General features: G+C 40.4%; 1 protein-coding gene and 1 pseudogene across 1 annotated transcript; both read left to right on the top strand.

Moving 5' to 3' along the window:
• The first annotated feature begins 224 nt into the window (after nucleotides 1–224).
• Nucleotides 225–1509, top strand: LOC118840435 (annotated as a pseudogene).
• A 16139-nt stretch (nucleotides 1510–17648) lies between these two features.
• On the top strand, nucleotides 17649–18587 carry LOC118839726 (olfactory receptor 2L3-like). The gene has a single exon (XM_036747255.1). It carries the CDS (start codon nucleotides 17649–17651, stop codon nucleotides 18585–18587), a length of 939 nt encoding a protein of 312 aa, XP_036603150.1.
• The last annotated feature ends 4328 nt before the right edge of the window (nucleotides 18588–22915 follow it).

Genomic DNA, 22915 nt, shown 5'->3' with positions numbered 1-22915 from the left:
ATTTGTGTGCTGAATTAAAGTAAGCTTGTCAACCCCTTCACCTCACTTTCCTTAGTTAAGCAGATCAAAAGAACCTGTGCTTTTGGCAGCTTTCTGGGTGCTGGCTGTGGGTGGATCTTACACCCCCACAGAAGCTGCTAGCCGGATTGTTGAAACAGAGTGAGAACAGGCTTCACAGAAGAAGATTTCTTTCCTCAGTGCACTGAAATACAAAGACCATCACCATGGATTTTCAGCATCGGCCTGGGGGCAAGATGGAGCGGTGGGGTGGCTTCATCTTCTGAGAGCAACTGAGATAGAAGGGAACGACTCAGACAACTGGCTCTTGAAACAATCGATATCAACAAGGATCCATACTTTATGAAGAACCATTTGGGTTCCTATGAATGCAAACTCTGCTTAACACTTCATAACAATGAGGGAAGCTACTTAGCACATACGCAAGGAAAAAAGCATCAAACGAATTTGGCTCGGAGAGCTGCAAAAGAAGCCAAGGAGGCTCCAGCCCAGCCAGCCCCAGAGAAAGTCAAGGTGGAAGTGAAGAAGTTTGTGAAAATTGGCCATCCAGGCTACAAAGTGACCAAACAACGGGAGACGGAGATGGGCCAGCAGAGCCTCCTCTTCCATATTGACTATCCTGAGATCGCTGAGAGCATCATGCCACGCCACCGGTTCATGTCTGCATATGAGTAGCAGATTGAACCCCCAGACAGATGCTGGCAGTATCTTTTGATGGCAGCTGAGCCTTATGAAATGATTGCTTTCAAGGTGCCAAGTAGAGAGATTGACAAAGCTGAGGGGAAGTTTTGGACCTACTGGAACAGAGAAACCAAGCAGTTTTTTCTCCAGTTCCATTTTAAGATGGAGAAGGCTCCTGCTCCTCCGGCCCTCCCTGCTGGGCCTCCTGGAGTGAAGCGGCCCCCACCCCCACTGATGAATGGTTTGCCACCTCGACCACCTCTGCCAGAGTCCTTGCCGCCACCACCCCCAGGTAGCATGCCTCTGCCACCCATGCCTCCCAGTGGGCTCGCACCCCCAGGCCCTCCTGGGCCTCCTCAGATGCCCCCTCCTGCACCTGGAGTTCATCCCCCTGCTCCTGGGGTTCATCCTCCAGCTCCTGGGGTACACCCCCAGGCTCCCGGAGTACACCCTCCTGCTCCTGGGGTACACCCTCCTGCTCCTGGAGTGCATCCCCCAGCTCCAGCGGTACACCCCCCAGCACCTGGGGTTCACCCTCAGGCTCCAGAAGTACATCCCCAAGCACCTGGAGTTCACCCCCAAGCTCCTGGGATTCACCCACAAGCTTCTGGAGTTCACCCTCAGGCTCTGGGGGTTCATCCTCAGGCTCCGGGGGTGCATCCTCAAGCTCCAGGAGTTCATCCTCGAGCTCCAGGGGTATACCCCCCAAACCCAAGAGTACATCCCCCAACTCCTATGCTCCCAATGTTGTAGCCTTCTCTTTCCTCGGAAGGACCTGGAAACATTCCTCCTCCTCCACCAACCAATTGAAAAGCTTTTCCTCCTCCCCTACCAAGTTGGTTTTTATTTACGTTGCATCATTCCCCCAAAGATGAGTATTGGTGTTTTTTTGTGCAGAGGTTTGAACTCTGTCCTCAAAGTTGATTAAATAGGTTTCTACCTTGTTTAAAAAAAACATATTGTAGAATTATGGGTTTTAATCCATTCTGCTATCGACCTCTGTTTTATGAGGGAGTTCACCCCATTCACATTCACAATTATGTGTCTTTCTTTGTGTCTTTCTCTGTATCTTTCTTTCCACCCTATTCCCCCCATTTATGCTTTTATTTCTGCCTTCTCCCTTCCCCTTCCCAAAAGAGTTTTGCTTCAGAACACTGCCTCTCCCCATTTTCCCTTCCTATTAGCCCCCTTTCTTTATCTTACCCCTTTCCTTATTGACAAAATGACATAGTCAGTAGGATGTGCAAATCAAAAGGAAAGCATGGGGTTTGGGAGGCTGGGATTGTAGTTGGATGTTTCCCAGCTATTGGGTTGTTCTTTATACTTGTGGTGGCTGTGATTCTGTGGATCCTCAGAAGCAGCAGTGGCCTGAGGGAAAACAGGCAAGTAGCAGTGACAAGAGTGGTTTCTCAGGTGCCTAGATTAGGGCCCATGGGAGATAGCCTCTCCTTCCCCCTTCATATTCCACTAGCGCTCCTAGAGGAGACAGGCCGAAAAGTGGCTCTGGGAGTAAAACAAGCAGAGACTTGGGGGAGGTGGGGATGGCCAGAACCAGGACTCGAGTGAATTAGCCCAGCTCTGGACTGTGCTGGAGATGTACTGTATTTGGAAGCCAGACCAGAGCCCCAAGAGTTTGGAACGGAGCCCTGAAGCAAGAGTGGAGAGCTGCCTGCATACTGACCCAGCAGAAGTGGAGAACTGCCTGAGAGCCAACCTTGGTGAAGAGAGAGCAAAAGCAGAGAGCTGCCTGCATCAAGACTCAGGCAGAATCCAGGAGCAGTGGGCTCCTGTGGGAGTAGGAGGAACCTCAGAGCTCAGAATTCAGCCCTGGGGCAAGATAAAAACTTTGCAGCAAAGCACTATGTGTGCTTTTCTGCTGCGTGCCCCTAGGATGGTTTGGGATCAGGGTGTGTGGAGTTGTCTGTGATGGGTGGGGAGAAGTGCTGTGGACCCCCAAGGACCTCACCCTCTTGGCTTTGTTGTTCAACTGCCCCTCAGGACTTGAAAGTGGGGACTGGAGCAGTGTGGGGAGAACATATCCCCAAGAGAATTTTATTTGGACTTTTTGATTTGTGTTGGGACTTTGCTCATTAAAGCATGCCTAAACCTGAGAGTGCCAGAAGGAAGCCTACAAAGGCAGTGTGGGGAGAAGGACAAACCCCCGAGAAGGACTCTACTTGGAAACTCTGTATTGACTGAAGAGATTGTAACTTGCTGTGACCTAGACATGGATGGTACTTGTATTTTCTGCCACCCCTTAAAGATGATATGTTGTCCTAGAGAAGACCCTGGCCTGGAACCCCCTGCTTATGTAAACAAGTATTTTTGGGGAATGCTACCGAATAATGCTTTGCTTAAAGATGTTATTATTAATGTTATGGTTTATTTTATTGAACAATCATGCTGCATGGATATTCTGAGAAATGGTATAAGATATACTGAAGTTTTATTTAAGATTATGTGGCCACCTTGCTAATAAGTTATTATGTGATGAGATCACAAACTACAGTGCCTGTATTTGTTCCAGGATCCATGGCCATTTAGATTGTGAGGCCAAGGATCCTGGAGTGGTGGAATGTATTGGCAAGCAAAGTGGGATTTTTTCCTGTTTTTTTTTTCTTTTGGAGTGCTTCTCAGCACTAAGGCAATCAAGTGTCTTTGACTGAGCCTTGCCTTTCAATCCAGTCTTTGATTGAATCAAGAGTCTTTCATGACCTGCTTAAGTCACAAAAAAGTCTAAGTGACATGAGTTTGAGTCACATGGTTGTGATGCCCTCTCACCGTGAAAAAGTGTATATATACTCTGAGGTTAGCATTTCACTTTGGGCATACTCTTTGAAAGTGTGATTTGGCCAGACAAGACTCTGGGTAGCCATTAAGGAGCCCTCCAGCTTTGAAAACCCAGAATATTGATGCTTTTCTCTCTGGTAACTATGTATGTATTGCTGTGGACAGACAGTTAGAAGCCCTGTCTACTGATTTGTGTTATTAGCCCTGTTTATATAATTTCTGCTTGTAATTTCTCTTTGTGTTTTCCCTGAAGTTCAGGTGCTGACTTTTTCCCCTGAACTAAGTGAATGATATCCATATGTTTCATTAAAGTGAGATTGCAAACCCCTTAAAGTTGCTTTTCTTAGAAAAGCAGATCAAAGAACCTGTGCTGGCAGCTCTCCTGTGTGCTCAGGTTATTGGCCTTACACCTCCATAGCAGCTGCTAGTAGCATTGATGCTGCAATGAGATATTTTATGTTTTCTCCTATTTTTTCATTCTTTAGATTTTATTTGAATGATTCTTGTTGCCTCATAGAGTCATTAGCTTCTACTCGCGCAATTCTAATTTTTAATGAATTGTTCTCTTCAGTTAGCCTCTGTACCTCCTTTTCCATTTGCTCAATTTTACTTTTCAAGGAGTTATTTTCTCCCATTAGATGCTGTACCTCCTTATCCATTTTGCCATGTTTACTTTTTAAAGATTTGTACTCATCACTAATTTTTTTTCATTTTGTCCTTCTTTTTTTAAAAGAATTGGTCAATTTTTCTTTTACCTCTCTAATTTGGCTTGTAACATCCTTCTTGACCTCTTCCAAAAATAGTTTTGGGGCTTGGGAGCAGTTCATATTCCCTTTTGAAGTTTCATATGTGAGTATAGTGTCAATGCTGTCCTCATCTGAATTTGTATTTTTATCTTCCCTATAGCCATAGTAAGATTCTATGGTCTTTGCTTTTCTAGGTTGCTTCTTCATTGTGATTGCCATTTTCCTGGCTTTTAAAGTGCATCTCTTCTTCTGGGACACAGAGGGCTCTGTCCCAAGCTTCTTGTGCTGGAAGCTAGAGGCTTGGTTACTGGCTTTGTGTACTGTGGCTTCTGGTTTTGTCAGCTAGAAGCTATAATGCTGCAGCTCACCTGGTGCTGAGGTGGAGTTGGCTGGTGTGTGGTAAGGATTGAGGCCTGGTGAAGTCTTTCTGAGTTTCCCCAGGGTTACATTGAAGCTCATAGTGTGAAGTGTTGGGGAGGGGTAGTCTGGCTCCCTATGGCTGAGCTATAGAACAGTTAGCCTCCATCATCATTTGTGCTGGTGTCCACCAGTTGCCTGACTGTGCAAAAGCACTCCTGGTGTCCTGGTGTTGGCACTTGCTGGCTTCAATCCCTGGGGTCAGGACTCCTGCTGGTATGCTGAGGCAAGGCTTGCTGGGACACCTCCTGTCCTGTACTGGTCCCCTTCAGCCACCACAAGAGGGACCTGTCTCCCTAGTTTCCCAAGCTAAACAATTGCTGTACTCCTCCTCTTGGCTCCGCTGTTCCAGGATTTTCCCTGTGACAATATTCTCTGGATTCTTCAAGGTCTACGATGGAGTGGGGGAGGGGGAGAATTAGAATACTTTCAATTTACTCTGCCATCATGGCTCTGGGAAGTTCAAGTAGATGAGTTTCAAACATTTAGTCTGTGGGCTGATAGTCCAAGGAGTAGCTACTGCTCAAAACTATATAGGCTATTTGTGAAAATTGGTAAAGAAGGAGTTCTACCAAACTCTTTTTATGAAACAAATATGGTACTGATACCTAAACCAGGAAGAGTCAAAACAGAGAAGGAAAATTATAGACCAATTTCCCTAATGAATATAGATATAAAAATGTTTAATAAAATATTAGCTAAAAGATTACAGCAACTTATCACAAGAATAATAAACTTTCATCGGGTAAGATTTATAACAGGAATGCAGGGTTGGCGCAATATTAGAAAAACTACCAGCATAATTCATCATATAAACAACAAAACGAGCAGAAACCACATGGTCATCTCAATAGATGCAGAAAAAGCTTTTGACAAAATACAACACCCATTCCTATTAAAAACACTAGAAAGCATAGGAATAAATTCAGTCTTCCTTAAATTAATAAGTACCTTAAACCATCAGCATGCACTATATGTAATAGCAATAAGCTAAATGCATTTCCAGAAAGATTGGGGGTGAAACAAGGAGGTCCATTATCACTCCTATTATTCAATTTAGTACTAGAAATGTTAACTTTAACAATAAGAGAAAAAAAAGAAATTGAAAGAATTAGTATAGGCAAAGAAGAAACTAAGTTATCGCTCTTTGCAGATGATATGATGATTTACATAAAGAATTCTAGAGAATCAAGTAAAAAACTACTTGAAATAATAAATAACTTTAGCAAAGTTGCAGGATATAAAATAAACCCACATAAATCCTCAGCATTCCTATATATTACTAACAAAGGCCAACAGCAAGAGGTAGAAAAAGAAATTCTATTTAAGGTTACTGTTGAACTATAAAATATTTGGGAATCTACCTGCCAAGACAAACCCAGGACACATAGAACACAAGTAACAAAACACTTTTCACACAAATAAAGTCAGATCTGAATAAATGGAAAACATCAGTTGCTCATGGTCAGTCCGAGCTAATATAATGAAAATGACAATTTTACCTAAATTAATTTACTTATTTAGTGTCTTACCAGTCAAACTACCACAAATTTTTTGTACAGCTGGATAAAATAATAACAAAATTCATCTGGAAGAACAAAAGGTCCAGAATATCAAGGGGATTAACGCAAAGAAATGCTAGGGAAGGTGGCCAAGCCATAACAGATATCAAGCTGTATTATAAAGCAGCAGGCACCAAAACTACTTGGTACAGGTGTGTTGGCAAACAAAATGGGCTCTTAGCACTCAGTTCAACCAAGTGCCCTTGAAGAGTTTGGCCTTTGTTTCCTTGATTAGATTGGGAGTCCTTGGTGACCTCCTTGCCTCAGGGGAGAGCCTAGTTTACACATGGGTTTGAATGACATGTTTGGGACATCAGGCTTTTAGACCATGTGGGTTTAAGCTACCTCTTTGTGACGATTTTAGGTCATGTGGGTGAGTCAGATGTGTGACTCACCCTTGACCCTGAAAAAGATATAAAACCAGGGGTTGGCTTTCTATTTTTCGGAGCTCTTACCCAGGGCTGTGGTGGTGCGCATGACTCTGGGCCAGCCCTTGTTTTGAGCTCCCGGGCTGAACTTAGATGTTGGTAACTATGAATTGTATTTGGTCTTTCTGTCGATGTTTGTAATTTGTTTGTATTTGCTCTGAAGTTCAGGGTGCTGGCTTTTTCCCCCAAACTAAGTGAATGGTATTTGTATGCTGAATTAAAGTAAGCTTGTTAACCCCTTAACGTTGCTTTCCTTAGTAAAGCAGATCAAAATAACCTGGGCTTTTGCAGCATGCTGGTAGCATGCTTGTTGTTGGGCTTGTGTTGGTCTTTCACTCCCACAACAGGCTAAGAAATAGACTGGAGGATCAGTGAAATAGTTTAGGTAAACAAGATGCAGTAGTCAGGGACTATAACAATCTACTCTTTGATAAACCCAAGAGTTCAGCCTCTGGGTTAAGAATTCACTATTTCACAAAAACCACTTGAAAAACTGGAAAATAATATGGCAGAAACTGGGCATAGACCCATATCTTACACCGTATACCAAAATAAAGTCAAAATGGGTTCACAATTTAGATATAAAGGCTGATACTATGAGCAATTTGGGAGAGCAAATTTAACAATGCTGCCTGCAGCTGCTGTGGAGGTGTAAGGCCAATAAAACTAGTACACAGGAGGGTTGCTAGCACAGGTGTTTTGATATACTATTCTAAGGAAAACAACTTTAAGGGGTTCACAATCTTGCTTTAATTAAACATTCATATATCATTCACTTAGTTCAAGGGGAAAGTCAGCACCCTGAAATTCAGAAAAAAACAAAAACAGAAATTACAAGCAGAAATTATATAAACAGAGCAAGTAACACAAATAAGCACACAGGGCTTCTGTATGTATGCATGTATAGCAATACATGTATAGTTACTAGAGAGAGAAGCACCAACATTTGAGTATTCAAAGCAAGGAGGCTCCTTAGTGGCTACCCAGAGTCTTATTTGGCAAAATCACATGAACACTCTTCCAATGAGTGAGCTCCAAAGCAAAATGGTAACCTCAGAGTGTATATACTGTTTGCAGTCAAATACGCTTGATTCAAAGAAAAGCAAGACTCAATCAAAGGCACTTGATTGCATTAGTGCTGAGAAGCACTTCAAAATAAAGAACAGCAAAAAGTTTCACTCCACTTGCCATTACAGCAAGGAATAGTTTACTTGTCAGATTTATGCAAAAGGGAAAAATTTATGATCAAACAAGAGATAGTGTTACGAAATGCTGAATAGATAATTTTAATTGGGTTAAATAGAATGGGGTTTTTTTGGACAAACAAAGCCAATGAAAAAAAGATTAGAAGGGAAGCAGGAAATTGGGAAATAATTTTTATAGCCAGTGTCTCTGAAAAAGGCTTCATCTATAAAATATACAGGAAACTGAGTCAAATTTATAAGAATACAAATCACTCCTCAATTGATAAATGGTCAAAGGATATGAACAGGCAGTTGTCAGAGGAAGAAATTAAAGAAATCTACAGTCATATGAAAAAATGCTCTAAATTACTATTGATTAGAGAAATGCCAATCAAAACAACTCTTAGATTCCACATCTCTCCTGTCAGATTGGCAAACATGACAAAAAAGGAAAATGGTAAATGCTGGAGAAGATGTAGGAAAATAGAAAGACTGTTACATTGTTGGTGGAGTTGTGAACTGATTCAGCCATTCTGGAGAGCAATTTGGAGCTACGCCCAAAGAGCTATAAAAATCTGCAAACGTTTTGACCCAGAAATACCACTTCTTGGGCTATAACCCAAAGAGATCACACAAGTGGGAAATGGACCAGAACGTATAAAAATATTTATAGAAGCTCTTTTTGTGGTGGCAAAGAATTGGAAATCAAGGGGGTGCCCATCAAATGCGGAATGGCTAAACAAGTTGTGGTATATGAATATAATGGAATATTACTGCGCTATAAGAAATGAGGAGCAGATGGACTTTGTAATAGCCTGGAAAGACTTATGTAATCTGATGCTGAGTGAGGGAAGCAGAACCAGGAGAACACCGTACACGATTACAGACACCTGGTATTTGTGATGACTAAGTCTGATAGGCTTGGCTCTTCTCAGCAAGGCAAGGTTCTAAGACAACTCCAAAAGATTCATGATGGAAAAAGATATGAATATGCAGAGAAAGAATTATAGAGTCAATGCAGACTGAGGCAAAGTATTTCCTCTCTTTTTTTCCATTTTTTTGGTTTTGTTTCTTCTTTCTCATGATTCATTCCATTGGTTATAATTTTTCTTTACATTTTGATTATTGTGTAAATAAGTTTAATGTGAAGGTATATGTTGAACATATATTGCATTCCATACTGTCTTGGTGGGGAAGGGAGAGGAGAGCAAAGTGGAGAAAATTTGGAACTCAAAAACTTTTGGAACTGAGTGCTATTAAATACAAATAAGAAATATTTTTTTAAGAAAAGGAAAATTTAACCATCAGCTCATGATCCAGTTTAAACTGGCTCCAGCACAATTCACTTTCCAATGCTACAATTCTAAAACTGCCCTCATTGACATGCACATAGGTTGCCCTCCTCATTCTACCAAGGACTTTTAATGTCAGGTTAAACAAGTCCGTTTCCCCTATCTGGAAGTTAGGCTTATAAATTTAAAATGAAGGGATTGAATTAGATAACTTCTAAAAGTGATAGCCAGCTCAGAAATTCTCTTCTCAATGTATTTTTCAGTGATTGACTGTCAGTGTATTCCCTTTTGGTCTGCTCTTGGTAAATGTACAAGCCAACAATCATCTCCAGAGAGACTATGCATGGATGATGGCATGCTTATATGTTAAGAGCCAGGGATGCACAGATAAATAAGCTCAGGGGAAGTGTTTGGCCAGAGATGGGGGATGGTTGTAGAGATGGTCTCTCAGGACTTGGGCAGCACAGTCACTGCACAAAGAGATATCAGCACACCTGACAGTGTCAGAGAATAGAGGATTTCAGAGCAGTCTTTCCCTGCAGCAGCTGCCTTCAGGAAGTGCACCAGGACCTGCTGAGCAAGAGCAGCGTATTAGTCTGCTGATCATCATCACTTGTAAAGGTGAGAGGGGCATCAAAACTGGGATCACAGACTGGGATCACTGGCATCGCATATTTAGAGTGGGAAGAAAACTTTGAGATCACCAAGTCCACCTTGCTCACTTGACAGATGAGGAAAGTGAAGCCAAGTGAGATGAAGGTGCTTTCCCAGGTTCTCATTACCAGTAACTGTCTGAGATAGAATGAAAAGTCAGGCCTTTCTAATTCAGAGTTCATTGCTACATGCTCTATGCCAAGCGAGTGTGGGGAGGATCTGTACAAAGTCGTTGCCAATTTCCATTGAGGACCAGATGGTAACACATACTTCAATAACTACATCCTAATGGCAGCTCACATTTACATAATATTTTTCCCTATAAAACACTTCTTTCTCAAGAGCCCTTGGATATACAAAGTCATCTTAAGTAAGGAGGATTTTCTTATTCTCTCTTGGAGTTTAGTTTCCCAGGTTCCACAGCCGTGACGATCTCTTGTTTCCAGATGTTATATACTATTTCCTAGGCCCACGACTTGTGAACATCTCCACCATGGTTGCACAGTGAGATACAGGGGTGACACAACATGATTTTTACTACACTTGAGCTGAATGATGATAGTGCTGGAGTTAACCTGTGAGGCTATTGCTGGCAATATGCTTTTTTTTGTCTGTTGCCCTATAAAGCAATTGGGCACTGGTCAGTAAGTGGGGAACCCATAGGGGAATATGACACTGTAATGCTATATGTGCATTGATCCACCCCCATCAGTGCTTAGAGGGAATCTGTGTTTGCCTCAACCAGCCCCTATTGAGGCATCAGGGGATTTAGTGGAGTGCACATGCTGCAATGCTGTGCCTGTCTCCATTGACTCATTGAGAGGCATGGGTAGTTGCTCCCCTTCTTGTCTTCCCTTGCAAGAAAGGAGATTAGGGAATGCTGTAGGAGTTGCTGCTCCCATTATAAGCAACCCCTTTATTAACCCCTCTGAATCTCTCCTCCTGTCCTTCCTGTCTGACTAGATCACGAGTGAACCTCTTAGAGGTTGCAGTCCAAAAATTCCAGTGCCTCCATTCTGTTACTCGTGAAACAAGTCCAAATATCTGTACCCAACTTAAAGATGAGAGAACCAAGGTTCAGAGAAAGGTAATAAGTTTCAGAGGTGTGACTAAAACACAGGTTTTTATATGTTTTATAATTATTTCAAATCCACTCTCTCCATCATACAATGCTGCCTTCCCTGAAATTTAAATTAGACAAAAGGACAAAGTGCTAGATGTGGAGAAGTAACTAAAAGAGTCTGTGGAAAATCTTTCTCTGGGGATCATCACAAAAAATCAGGTCATCTTGACAAGAAAAGGTTTGGCATGGACCTCCTACAATGAAGGAAGGAGGTCACCTTGGATAGACCCTTCCCACACAAAGAGTCTGTGATTACTTAAGGGAGGCATTTGATGATAAGACATCACACATGTGCAAGGGCTCTGAAAAGCTAAAGGGGGAGGTTAGAGGCAGGTCTGCAGCTGTGTGTGGAAATGTGGAGGAGGGATGGGAGGGGAAGATGTGTAAAAAGAGTAAGCCATGTCAGAGAGTGACAGCATCGGAGGGTGACCTTGGAGTCAGGCAGTTTGCCATCTTCTGAGCCACACCACCTCTGACACTGATACCAGGCACTGCATTCCTCACACCAGACCTCCCATCCCCAGCTTCACAACTCAAAAGACAGGTTTTCTGCTCATGATTCCCCAGTGCTGTGCTCTGACTGTTGAGCCACTCCATGGCTAGAACAATGACTGTACTTCAAGATAGAGAAAACTCCAGAATTCAACTGATTGACTCCTTTACATGAAAGCAGAGGGCAGCTATGATGAAGAGCAAGGTAATATCAGGAAGGGTTTATTTCTGCAAAAGCTGCAGAGTTGGAAAGTAAGTAAGTCTGTGTATGCCTTCTTTCTGTGTGTACGTATCTGTGTGTACCCACATACCTGTATGTGGTGGAGAAGGGGTGACGTACAGAGTTTCCCAACTTAATTACTTCATTCATTTAATCTTTCCTATTTTCCAACATTCTTTTCAACAAATAGACCTTTGTCCCATTCCTGATACATACCTTACACTTCATTAGAGGGAACTAGTTCCTTGGAGCACCTCAACCTGTGTGTGTTGTCATGGGGCAGACTGGATAAAATAGACACCCCTATTCATCCATCTGGGGTAATTACCAACATGATCTGATATTCATCTACATCTAAAGTCTCAGTGACCAAGGGGACTGGATTTCTTAACATCATACATCAAAATCCCAGTCAAATAAGACAAAAAACTAAACATAACATTTGTAGGGTAGTAGGACCCCAGAGACCATCTCACCTAATTTCTTCATTTTACATTAAGAAAGCAGAATGTCAGGCAGGGGAAGGGTCTTCCTATGGCACACACAGAGAGGAAGCAAGGCCAGCAAGATCCAAACCCAGGTCTTCTGTTTCCAAATCCATAATAACAGCAATGTCCATACCTAGTATTACATAGCTGTGGGTATCTTCTTGTGTGGTAACTCCCACCAGCAGTGCATATTAGTACCTTCCACCCAAATAACAGGGGGAAGTAATGTGCAGAGCGTAACAGATCTTGTGAGATGCAGGACCTAAATCAGGATGCCCAGGCTATCCCTCCCCATCTCCAGAGTTCACAGCAGCACCAGCAGCAGCAGCAACAGCATTACTGCATGCTTACAGAGTACTACTAGAACTTTTAAATGCAGGTGGGTGAGGGAAGACAGAGAGAAACAAACAGATAGACACAGACACAGAGCCAGAGAACAAAAATTGAGACCAATAGGGAAAGACAGAAGCAGACACAGGCAGAGCCAGAGACATAGAAAGAGATATACAGAGAGGAGAGACACAGAAAGATGAGGCATAGAGATAGAACAACAGAAAGAACTCTTACCTGAAGGAATTTGCAGGAAATGGCCTATTAATTAGCTCTGGGCCTTGTAAAGTATTATGTAAGCAAGGAAATCAGAGTAAATATTCACAAATTCAAAGATTACTGAAGACCCACCATGCATGAAGTCCTATGATTCTTACAATAAAGAGTATGGATATAGCTCAGCCTCAACTCTGTCAACTTCACAGACAACCTTATTCATTCATTCATTCAGCAATTCTTTATTAAGCAGGCACTATCATTGCATGCTGAGAGTACTGATAATGTAATTTCCATGAGTTGGTAGGATTAAAACAGGAGGTGTACACAGGCTACAAATGGAATGTGGACCTAAGCTAGTTTGTCGATGATGTTCACCATGTCTTAGAGTCTAAAGTCTTAGACCTATGAAAAACAAACTTTAATGATGGGTTGGTGGGGTAGCAAGCAGTGACAATAGATGGACAATTTGACGAAGCAATGGTTCTATCCAGACATTATAAGAACTTGAAACAAAGGTCTCAAGAATGGAAATTAATTTCCACTGCCTGTATCAATGAAACCCTGGATGTTTCCAAGTAAAAATATCACAGTAAAATCTCAGAACAGAGAGAAATGGGGGAGATATGTCTGTTGTATTTCTTTATTATTTTTCTAAAAGATATTTTCCTCTACTCAGTTCTTCAAGTTTGGCAAGGTTGCAATGTAGAATATGATTTCATTTTCTCTGTTTTAATGCTTTTTTATTTTTACATTACCTACATTTTACAATGTAAAAAGAGCCATTCTTTATAAGAGAATTAAAATGAAGAATAAAAAGTCAATAAAGCTTGAACATACAGGAAAAAGTCAGACATTATTTGCAGTGTCCTACACTCAAAGTGCCCCATCTGTGGAACTAACTTTGGTACTAGTTTCAACTGTTTTGTAGTTCATTTAATTTCTGTTGTTGAAGTCATTGTATATATTGTTTTTCTTCATTCTGCTTACTTCACTTCTCATCAGTTGTTTAGCTCTTTCCATGTTTCTCTGTTTTATCACACTCATCATTTCTTGCAGAATAATAATACCCCATTATATTCATGTATCAGAACTTGTTTATTCATTCCCAAACTGGGGGATATTATCTGCCCCCTCAAAAAATCTTGTCCACCATAAAACATGCTGCCATAAATCATTTAGTGTATATAGGAGCTCTGTTTGTCATTGACCCCCTTCAGGTGTTTTCTTACCCATGAAGTCTCTGATTCAAAGAGTATGAACCCTTAGTCACCTAGTTTGCATGACTCCATCTGGCTTTCCAATGGTAGGATCAATTCACAGCCCTACCAACAATGCGTTTGTGTGTCCATCTTTCCACAGCCATTCTAACATTGGTAATTCCTATCTTTTGTCATCTTTCTGTTTTCTGACTATGAGATGAAACCTCAGGATTTTTTTTAGTTTGTGTTTCTCTTAATATTAGTGATTGGCAGTATTCATTAATGTAGTTATTCATAGGCTAAAATACTATTTTTGAAAACTATTTCTTTATATTCTTTGACTACCTATCTATTGGGGAATGACTTTTGGTCTTATATGTGCCTGTCGTTCATTATATATATCAGTGCCTCATAATAGCTTCTTATACAAAGATATTTTTTCTGGTTGAAAAAACTCACTTACCTTCTTAGAACAGTTTTCATGATCTCTGTTTAAAGGCTTTTCAATTTCATGTAGCTGAAATTATCCTTGGCAATCGCTTCTACTTTTATTTAGTTAAGAATTCACTCCCCAGAAGTAACCGTGAATGTTAATTGAACTGGTTTATGGTATGTTGGGGTTTTTATTAATATTTAGAAAGAAATGTAGCTTGTAAACTGCAAGATACCTTGCAAGGTTTCAACCTAAATCACTCTGGCTCTCGCTGATTGGCCAACAATAAGTCCAGGATAATCTCCATTTAGTCACTGTTTGGGCCAGGATTGGCTTAGAGTGAATGTAAATAGCAATTGTTTCTGTCTTGGCCAGAAACCCTGAAGGTCTTCTTCTCCCAGATTGATTTTTTTTTTTACTAGGTAAAGAGGCCATTCTCTGCCTCACTTCTCATTTAACCTTAATCACTGAGTGGCCATTGCTTCACTCTGATTGATTTCTGTTAAAAACTTTAGCTTGAAAAGGTCAAAGTCCCCCACTACATCCTGGGCCAACTCCAGTTGCGCTGATATTTATCTGGCCACTGAACCCAGATGGCTCTGGTGGAGAAAGTGAGGCTGGTAACTTTGCCAGCCCTCCCTTACTTAAATCCAACTCACTTGCCTGTCACGGCACCATCTCCCTGATGTCATGGTCCTCTTTGAGAATGAAGGATAAACAACAACAAAAATGTTGAGATCATCCGTCTGTTTCAGTTTACTGTGGTCTTGGCATAAGATGTTGATCTAACCCTACCTGCATCCTGACTAACTCCCATCTTTCTCAGTAATCCTTATTCCATAGGAAATGCTTTCTTAGGTAACATATTTTTGAGTTTATTTTTCTTTTCTTTTCAAGGGAATAATAGCTATAAACATGGAAATTTGAGTCAGAGTGTAGTCATACTCTTTTACCCAGAACATAGGTATTTGTTTAGATTCAAGGAATTAACACCCTTGTGTCAGTATGACTCAACTCCTAGGGAAAAAGACATTGGAAGGTGCCATCTCAAGTATGGAATATGTTTTCAGATCTCAAAATAAGATGCCTCCTCACAACAGAAATACCATAATAAATGATACATTATATAATGCTTTGAATTCTATGGGGTTAAAATGAATTTGGAATTATGCAGAAATGGTTGGACTCCTTGATGTGGGTTAGAGCTGTAAATATACATGTGTTTGTTTGTGCATCTATATCTATGATATATCTAACAGATACTCTGGTACTTACCGGCTGTGTGACCATAGGCAAGTGACTTAATTGTTCTAGGCCTCAATTGTCCCATTTGTAAAAAACGCATAATAATAGCACCTACCTCACAGGGTTGTTGTGATGATAAAAATGAGATAATATTTGCACAGCACTATTCAAACCTAAAAGCAGTATATAAATGCTATATAATATAAAAATATTATAAATTAATTTTATGAATTAATGTGATATATAAATACATATATAAATGCTATGTATGTGTGTGTACATATATACATATATGTATAAATAACATGGTATTATAGGAGCAGGTATGGTAGGAGCATTTGGAGAAGCAAAAGGAGAGTTTTGTGCCCTCAAGGAAGATACTGCTACTTTGAGGAAGGAAAACTACAGTATTTAAAGCAATTGGTATTGACTCTAGGTAGAGTGTGAGCTCAGAATGGCAGAAATCTAGGTGAAGCAGGATAGACAGGAAAGCGTGGAGGGACTGGAGCATTGCCTGGCCCCTGAAGGATGAGAAGACTTCCTGAGGAAAGATGGCTTAGGGTGTGCTGGAGCTGGCTCCCATTGTTAACTCTTCAGTGTGAACATTCACACCTCAGAAATCAGCAGAAGCTCCACATCAAAGCTCAGGGGATTGGTTTGTTTCATTGTTGTTTTAAGCTTAAGAAAGTGATGGAGAACATGTCAATAGTGCAGATCAACTTGAACCATAGTCTATTTTTCAGAGAGCAGATTGTTACACATTTACAAATACATGGAAGAGAATATACAAAGCCTGATGTGAAGAGGGGTTGCTGAGCAAATACTCATTGTGTAGATGCCACACAATCCAATTCCTTCCTAAGACATGTCCAAGATGGCTCCTGGAGTACTAAAGGGATCTGCCCCCATGACAACTTGCTAGTTAAAAAGCAGTAAGCAGATCCCCAGTCCTCTTGATGCATAGACCAATGGGATGACACTCCTCACGTTCTAGAAGTCTATCAAGCTGTACACTTTCTTGCATTTAATGAGGCTGCAAAATCGAAATCTCTCAGTCCAGTGTCCCTTTTACCAGGTCAGGTATCTTGGCATCTGCAAAATTGGTGAGGGCCAGAGAGATCAGATGATGCCAGATGACCAGAGACTTACCAAACCAGAGTCCTGTGGCTCCCAAGGGTTCTATCACACCACTGTTTTTTTAACTGGAGAAACATCATTGCTGTTCACAGAGTACTTCACAGTCCAGTACCTATGGTGTTCTGTTTAGGTAGCCTTAACCTCTGGGAATGCAAATCTACAGAGGGCCAGCTTGTACTATAGCAATAATCCACAGGGATCTGTTGAATCATCATGACAACTTTCTCTGGTCCATATCACACGTATGTAATGAGTACGTCAAGTCCAATCTCTATTCCCTTATGACTAATAATCAGTAATGACAATTATTCAGAGTAGGGAATAAGATGGGATTAATACAGTTTGTTGCTTAGTTGTTTATATTCGTGTCCAACTCTTTGTGACCCCATTTGGGGTTTTCTTGGCAAAGATACTGCAGTGGCTTGCCATTTCCTCCTCCAGCTCATTTTACACATGCAGAAACTAGGGTCAACAAAGTGAAATGACTTTCCCAAGGTCACTGAGGTAGTCAGTGTCTGAGGCCAGATTCAAACTCAGATCTTCCTAAGCTCAGGCTCACCATTTTATCCGCTGTGCCAGATAGCTGCCACAACAACAACAACAACAACAAAATTGATAAACATTTACATAGTGTTTTAAGGTCTTCAAAGCACTGCAATATGTTACAAAAGTAATTATCTTATGGAATAGATGCTGTTATTCTCTCCATTTCACAGGTGAGGAAACTGAAGCACAACCAGGCTAAGTGCCTTTCCCAGAGTCACACAGGTAGCAAATGTCTGAAGCCAAATTGGAAGTGAGATCTTCCTGGCTCCAGTGTTCTTATCCAATATTCTACCTAGCTGCTGAAACATCAAGGCATCAGAATAGAGAATCATTGTTGATGTGCATGAATAGGGAGATACTAGAAGAAACCAAAGGGCTCCTCAGCAGTTTCTTTCCATTCCCTCATTTTATCCTACAGGAAAACAGTTCCAGAAATACCCTCTTATGGAACAATGGAATCACACCATCACTGGTTTCTTCTTACTGGGGCTTTTTCCCCCAACCAAAACTGGCCTGCTCTTCTTCCTCCTGGTTGTCTTCATCTTCCTAATTGCCCTCCTGGGTAACTCAAGCATGATTCTCTTCATCTGGCTGGATCACCACCTCCACACCCCCATGTACTTCCTGCTCAGTCAGCTCTCCCTCATGGACCTCATTTACATTTGCAGTATAGTTCCCAAGATGGCTGTCAACTTCCTGTCTGGAGACAATTCCATTTCTTTGGTGGCTTGTGGATTCCAAAGTTTCCATTTTTTACTCATAGCTGCTGGTGAAGGGTTACTCCTGGCATCTATGGCCGTTGACCGTTATGTGGCCATCTGTCGCCCCCTCCATTATCCTATGCTCATGAACAAGAAAATGTGCTTGCTAATGATTGCTGTGTCTTGGGTCTCTTCATCCATCAATTCCATTTTCCATACAGTGTATATACTCTCTATGCCTTATTGCAAGTCCAGAATCATTAATCATTTCTTTTGTGATATCCCAGCCATGTTGCCTCTGGCCTGCATAGATACCTGGGCCTATGATTACACAGTGATGTTCAGCACCAATCTGTTTCTTTTAGTCCCTTTCCTTGGCATCATGGCCTCCTATGGTCGAATTCTCTATGCTGTCCATCATATGCGCTCATCACAGGGGAGGAAGAAAGCCTTCACTACCTGTTCTACCCACCTGACTGTGGTCTCCTTCTACTATGCCCCATTTGTATATACATACCTAAGGCCCCCATCTTTGCATTCCCCAGAAGAGGACAAAAACTTGGCTGTCTTCTACACCATCCTCACTCCCATGCTCAACCCCATCATCTATAGCCTGAGGAATAAAGAGGTGTTGGGGGCATTCCAGAGAGTTTTGGGGAAATCCTTACCCCAAAAAGAGTAGGTGGGGACATGAAGTCACAGAAATAGAACCAGAAACAATCTTACCAATCACATAGCTAGACTACTTTATTTGACAGATAAAGACATAGACTATATTAATCCATCAGTCCTAATTAGCCACTATTTTAAATTAAATTTTATTATTCCCATTTAGCATGTATTTACTTTCTGTCTCTCTGCCATGTTCCCCTGGAAATAAACAAACAAATTGCAAACTCTTTTCGTAACTTGAAAAAGTCAATCTAAACAAATCCCAACGTTGGGCATCTACAAAAATTGTGCGTCACATTCTATATGATTGGTTCATCACTATTCTGTTAGAAGATGGGTACAATTCTTTATCACCACTGGTGTCAAATCATCATCGGTCTTTTGGATGATCAAAGTTCTTAATTGTTTCAAAATTTCTTGTATTAGCAGTGCTATTGCTATTTATTTTTTATGATTTATTTTTTCTTTTAATTATGTACCAGATAGAAAAGGGGAAAAAATAGTGATTGTTTCTCTTCACCTCCAATACTTCTGTTTATCAAGGTGGAATGTAAGAGAAATTTGTTGACCACAAGTCTTGCTCCTGCCCTGGAGTAAGTTTCTTCTTTCCCTCTGCTTTGTATCATTGTGGGAACAAGAACAAATACCTTTGGCAGAAATACTTCTGCTTCTCCAGCCACAGTGCCAACATAGCCACCATCTTTCCCCCCCGCCCGACTACTGTTTCACTAAGCCCCTCCTGTGTCCCTGGTTATTGCTATTTTAGAAATTGTTACGTTAGTTTTTCTTACTTTCTTCTTCATCGGTTTACACACATCTTTCCCAGTTTCTCTGACACTGTATCCTATGTTGTTACGGCACAGTCATATTCTATTACATTCATATACCATCATTTGTTCTCCATTTTATGGGAAACCAATTAGTTTCCAGTTCTTCAGTCCCAAAAAACAGATCTGCCACAAATGACTTTACACATAAGCACTTTTCCTCTTTCTTTTATTTCTGTGAGTATAGGCCCTGTAATCAAAGTATGCACAATTTAATACTTTTGGTAATATAGTTCCAAATTTCGTTCCAGGTGGCTGTATAACTTCAGAGTTATGATAGCAGTACATGAATGCACCTGCTTTCCATGGACCCTATCATATTTGTCATTTTCCTGCTTTGCCAATAAGGCAGATGTTATGTGGAATTTTACATCCTCTAATTTTCATTTCTCTAATTATTGGTGATTTAGAACATTTTTTCTCATATAGCTCTCTATTCATAGCTTGGATTTTTTCCCTTGAGAAAAGTTTTATCATCATAAAAATCGGTGATGAAGAGAAACTTAGACACAATTTTTTAGCATAATCTATTTATTTGCAAGGCTGGAAGTTGCCAGCAATAGAGGTCAATGGCCCCTCAATGACCAGAGACTCCTTACAGCAGAAAGAGCAGTCTTTTACACAGTTGATTACATAAGATTCAGTGATGCTAACCTAAGATTGTGGTTTGTCTATAGTTGAGGAGAAGTGAGGGGGTAGGGTGGACTTATATTTGGCATAATCATGCTGACTTGTAAAAGGGTGTTTCCAAAGTCCAGGGCAATGAGGAAAACAGAAAGTGAGTCAACATCCTCTGGAAAGTCCTATTTTAGGCAACCCCCTCCACCAGAATCATCTGGTGCTAGTTGTGACCAGGCACAACATCTTATGACCACATTGACTCAATGAGGCAGGGCTGTAGCCCAGAGAAATTGGGAAGTTAACCTCTTATAAAAGAGACAAACTATCTTATAGACCCTGATGTCAATAATACAGAATAAAGTGAGGTATCAATTTTCAACGTCACAGTTCCCCTTTTCCCTTGCTCTTCCTAGTTATGTCTTTCATCATTTATCAATCAAGAAATGGTTCTCGGTCTTATAAATTTTAAATCAGTTCTTTATTCTTTGTCCTAGAAGCAATCAACCAAAATTTACTAAGCACCTACTGTGTTTCTGACATTGTGCAACTTTCTGGGGATACAAATACAAAAGTGAAATAGCCCAAACCTTTAAGAAATTTAAAGGCTCCTGGGGATAACGACATGTTCACATTTTAGTAAATAAATGTTTATGCAAACTTAATGCAAAGTACATAGAAACATATGCATGTATGTATATACATGAATGCATATATGTACACTTAGGTATCATATGCATACATGCATATAATTACCAGACTTCCATTCCCAAATCCAAACCACCTTTTGGACATTTCAAATGGATGTCCCAAAGCTATTTCAAATCCAACTTGTCCATGGTGGTGCTCATGATGTTTCCCTCCCATCCCAAATTTCTCCTGAACTTCCATATTTCATTCATATCATCTTCCTCAGAGTCATCCTTGACACCTCATTTGTGTTCACCCACTGTATCTAATCAATTGCCAAGTCTTGTCCACAGTTCTCAAAGCATTCTTTTTTTTCCCATCACTAATATGGCCACTACCCAAGTTCAGGTTCTCATCACATATTGCCTAGAATATAGAAGTGGCCTAATGGCTGGTGTATAGTGTAATAACTTGACAGCTAGTACATCCTCTCTCCATTTCATCCTCCATTCCACTACCAAAGTGATTTTCTTCAAGCGTAAATTCAGATTATGTCAGTCTCTTAGTCAATAAACTCCAATGGCTCCCTCATACCTCTTGGATAAGATACAAATCCTTCCATTTAGTATCAAAGGCTTTACACAAACTGGCTCCAACCTATCTTTACAATTTTGCTTTGCATTGCTCCACTTCACTAGAAGCCCCTCCCACTGGCTTCTAAGACTGAGATAACTCCCCAAGATAAAGGATTGAAGATCATGGCTATTTGGGGTTTGAGATGAGAGAGAAGAATACCTGAGAAATTAGAAGGTGAAGCAGAAAACTGATATGACATGAAGGCAGCCCATATCCATGGAGATCAGGATGAAATCAATCAACAAATACTTATTAAGCACTGCCTAGGAGCCAGGTACTCTACTAGGTGCTGGGCATGAAAATGCAAAGAGTGAAATAAATCTACTTCTAATATGTTTCTATTCAAATGTGGATTATAGACAGCACATGTAAAATTATACACAGCCAGTAGTAATACGAATATACATGTATGTGCATATATGCACATATGTGCATGTATGTATATACACATATCTGGTAATTGAATCCAAGGTAATTTGGAACCAAGAGCACTAGCTGTTGGGGGAAGGGAAGAGGAGATGATAAAAAAGGTCATGAAGAAGATGGTTCCTGAGGTGCTTCTTAAAGGAAAAAGAGGACTCCATAAGACAGATGTAAAGAGAGAGCAAATTTGAGACATGAAGGATGTCCAATGTAAAGATACAGTAATGGGAGATGGAATCTGTGTGAGGAACCATGGGAAGATAAATTTGGCTAAATTACATGCTATAGGAGATATTAATTTTTCCCTGAGGATTGCCTTGCCTGCGTCCCCAAGAATGTTAGTATGTTATCTCATCAGTGTCATTATATATAATGAAATTATTATTTCTATAATTTGTTCTTTGGTCTACCCATTCTTTAGGATTAAGTCATTTAGTCTGCAATTAATTTTCAATACCTTTTCATCACCCTTTCTTGAATATTTTACTGCATTGTGGTCTATAAATGATATGTTCAATGTTCTGCTTGTCTGCATTTGTTTGTAACATTTTTATGCACTATTATATGGCCAATTTTTGTAAATGTGCCATGTGTAACTGAGAATATGCATATTCCTTTCTATTCTCACCCATTTATCTGCAAAGGTCTGTCATATCTCATTTTCTAAAATTCTATTTAGGTCATTAAGTTCTTTTTTTGTTATTTTTGGTGCATTTATTAATGTCTCGAAGGAATAAAATGAGTCTTTCCCCCCATACACCATTATAAGTTCCCTATTTTCTGCCTGCAATTCATTTAATATTTCTTTAAGAATTTTGATGCCATGTCACTTGCTATGGATATGTTTAGTACTGAAATTAATGACTATGAATATGGTCTATGGTACCTTTCATGAGAATGTAAACTCCCTTTAATTAAGCTTATTTTTGTTGCTGCCTGGCCTGAGCTCATGAATATCATCCCTGACTTTTTTTCACTTTAGCTGAAGAATAATAGATTTTGCTCCAGCCCTTTATTTTAACGGTGTGAATATTCATGTTTTTGATCTGTGTTGGGACTGAATAACATGCCTGTGAGCTTTCCTCTGGTTGTAGCTCCCATCAGTTACATCTAGATTCAACAGTGTGTTTTTTTTAAAATCAGTTGTAATGTAATCATGCACTCACTGATTTGGTGTTTATTCAGAGATCAGATAGGCAAACAT

This window comes from Trichosurus vulpecula, chromosome 2 (genome assembly GCF_011100635.1).
Source record: "Trichosurus vulpecula isolate mTriVul1 chromosome 2, mTriVul1.pri, whole genome shotgun sequence".
NCBI classification, from domain to species: domain Eukaryota; kingdom Metazoa; phylum Chordata; class Mammalia; order Diprotodontia; family Phalangeridae; genus Trichosurus; species Trichosurus vulpecula.
Note: the sequence above shows the minus strand (reverse complement) of the source record. Positions and strands in the feature narration are given on the sequence as shown.

What these genes read in the sequence shown, in the direction of transcription:
- LOC118839726 (XM_036747255.1), top strand. Translation starts at nt 17,649, where the DNA reads ATGGAACAATGGAATCACACCATCACTGGTTTCTTCTTACTGGGGCTT.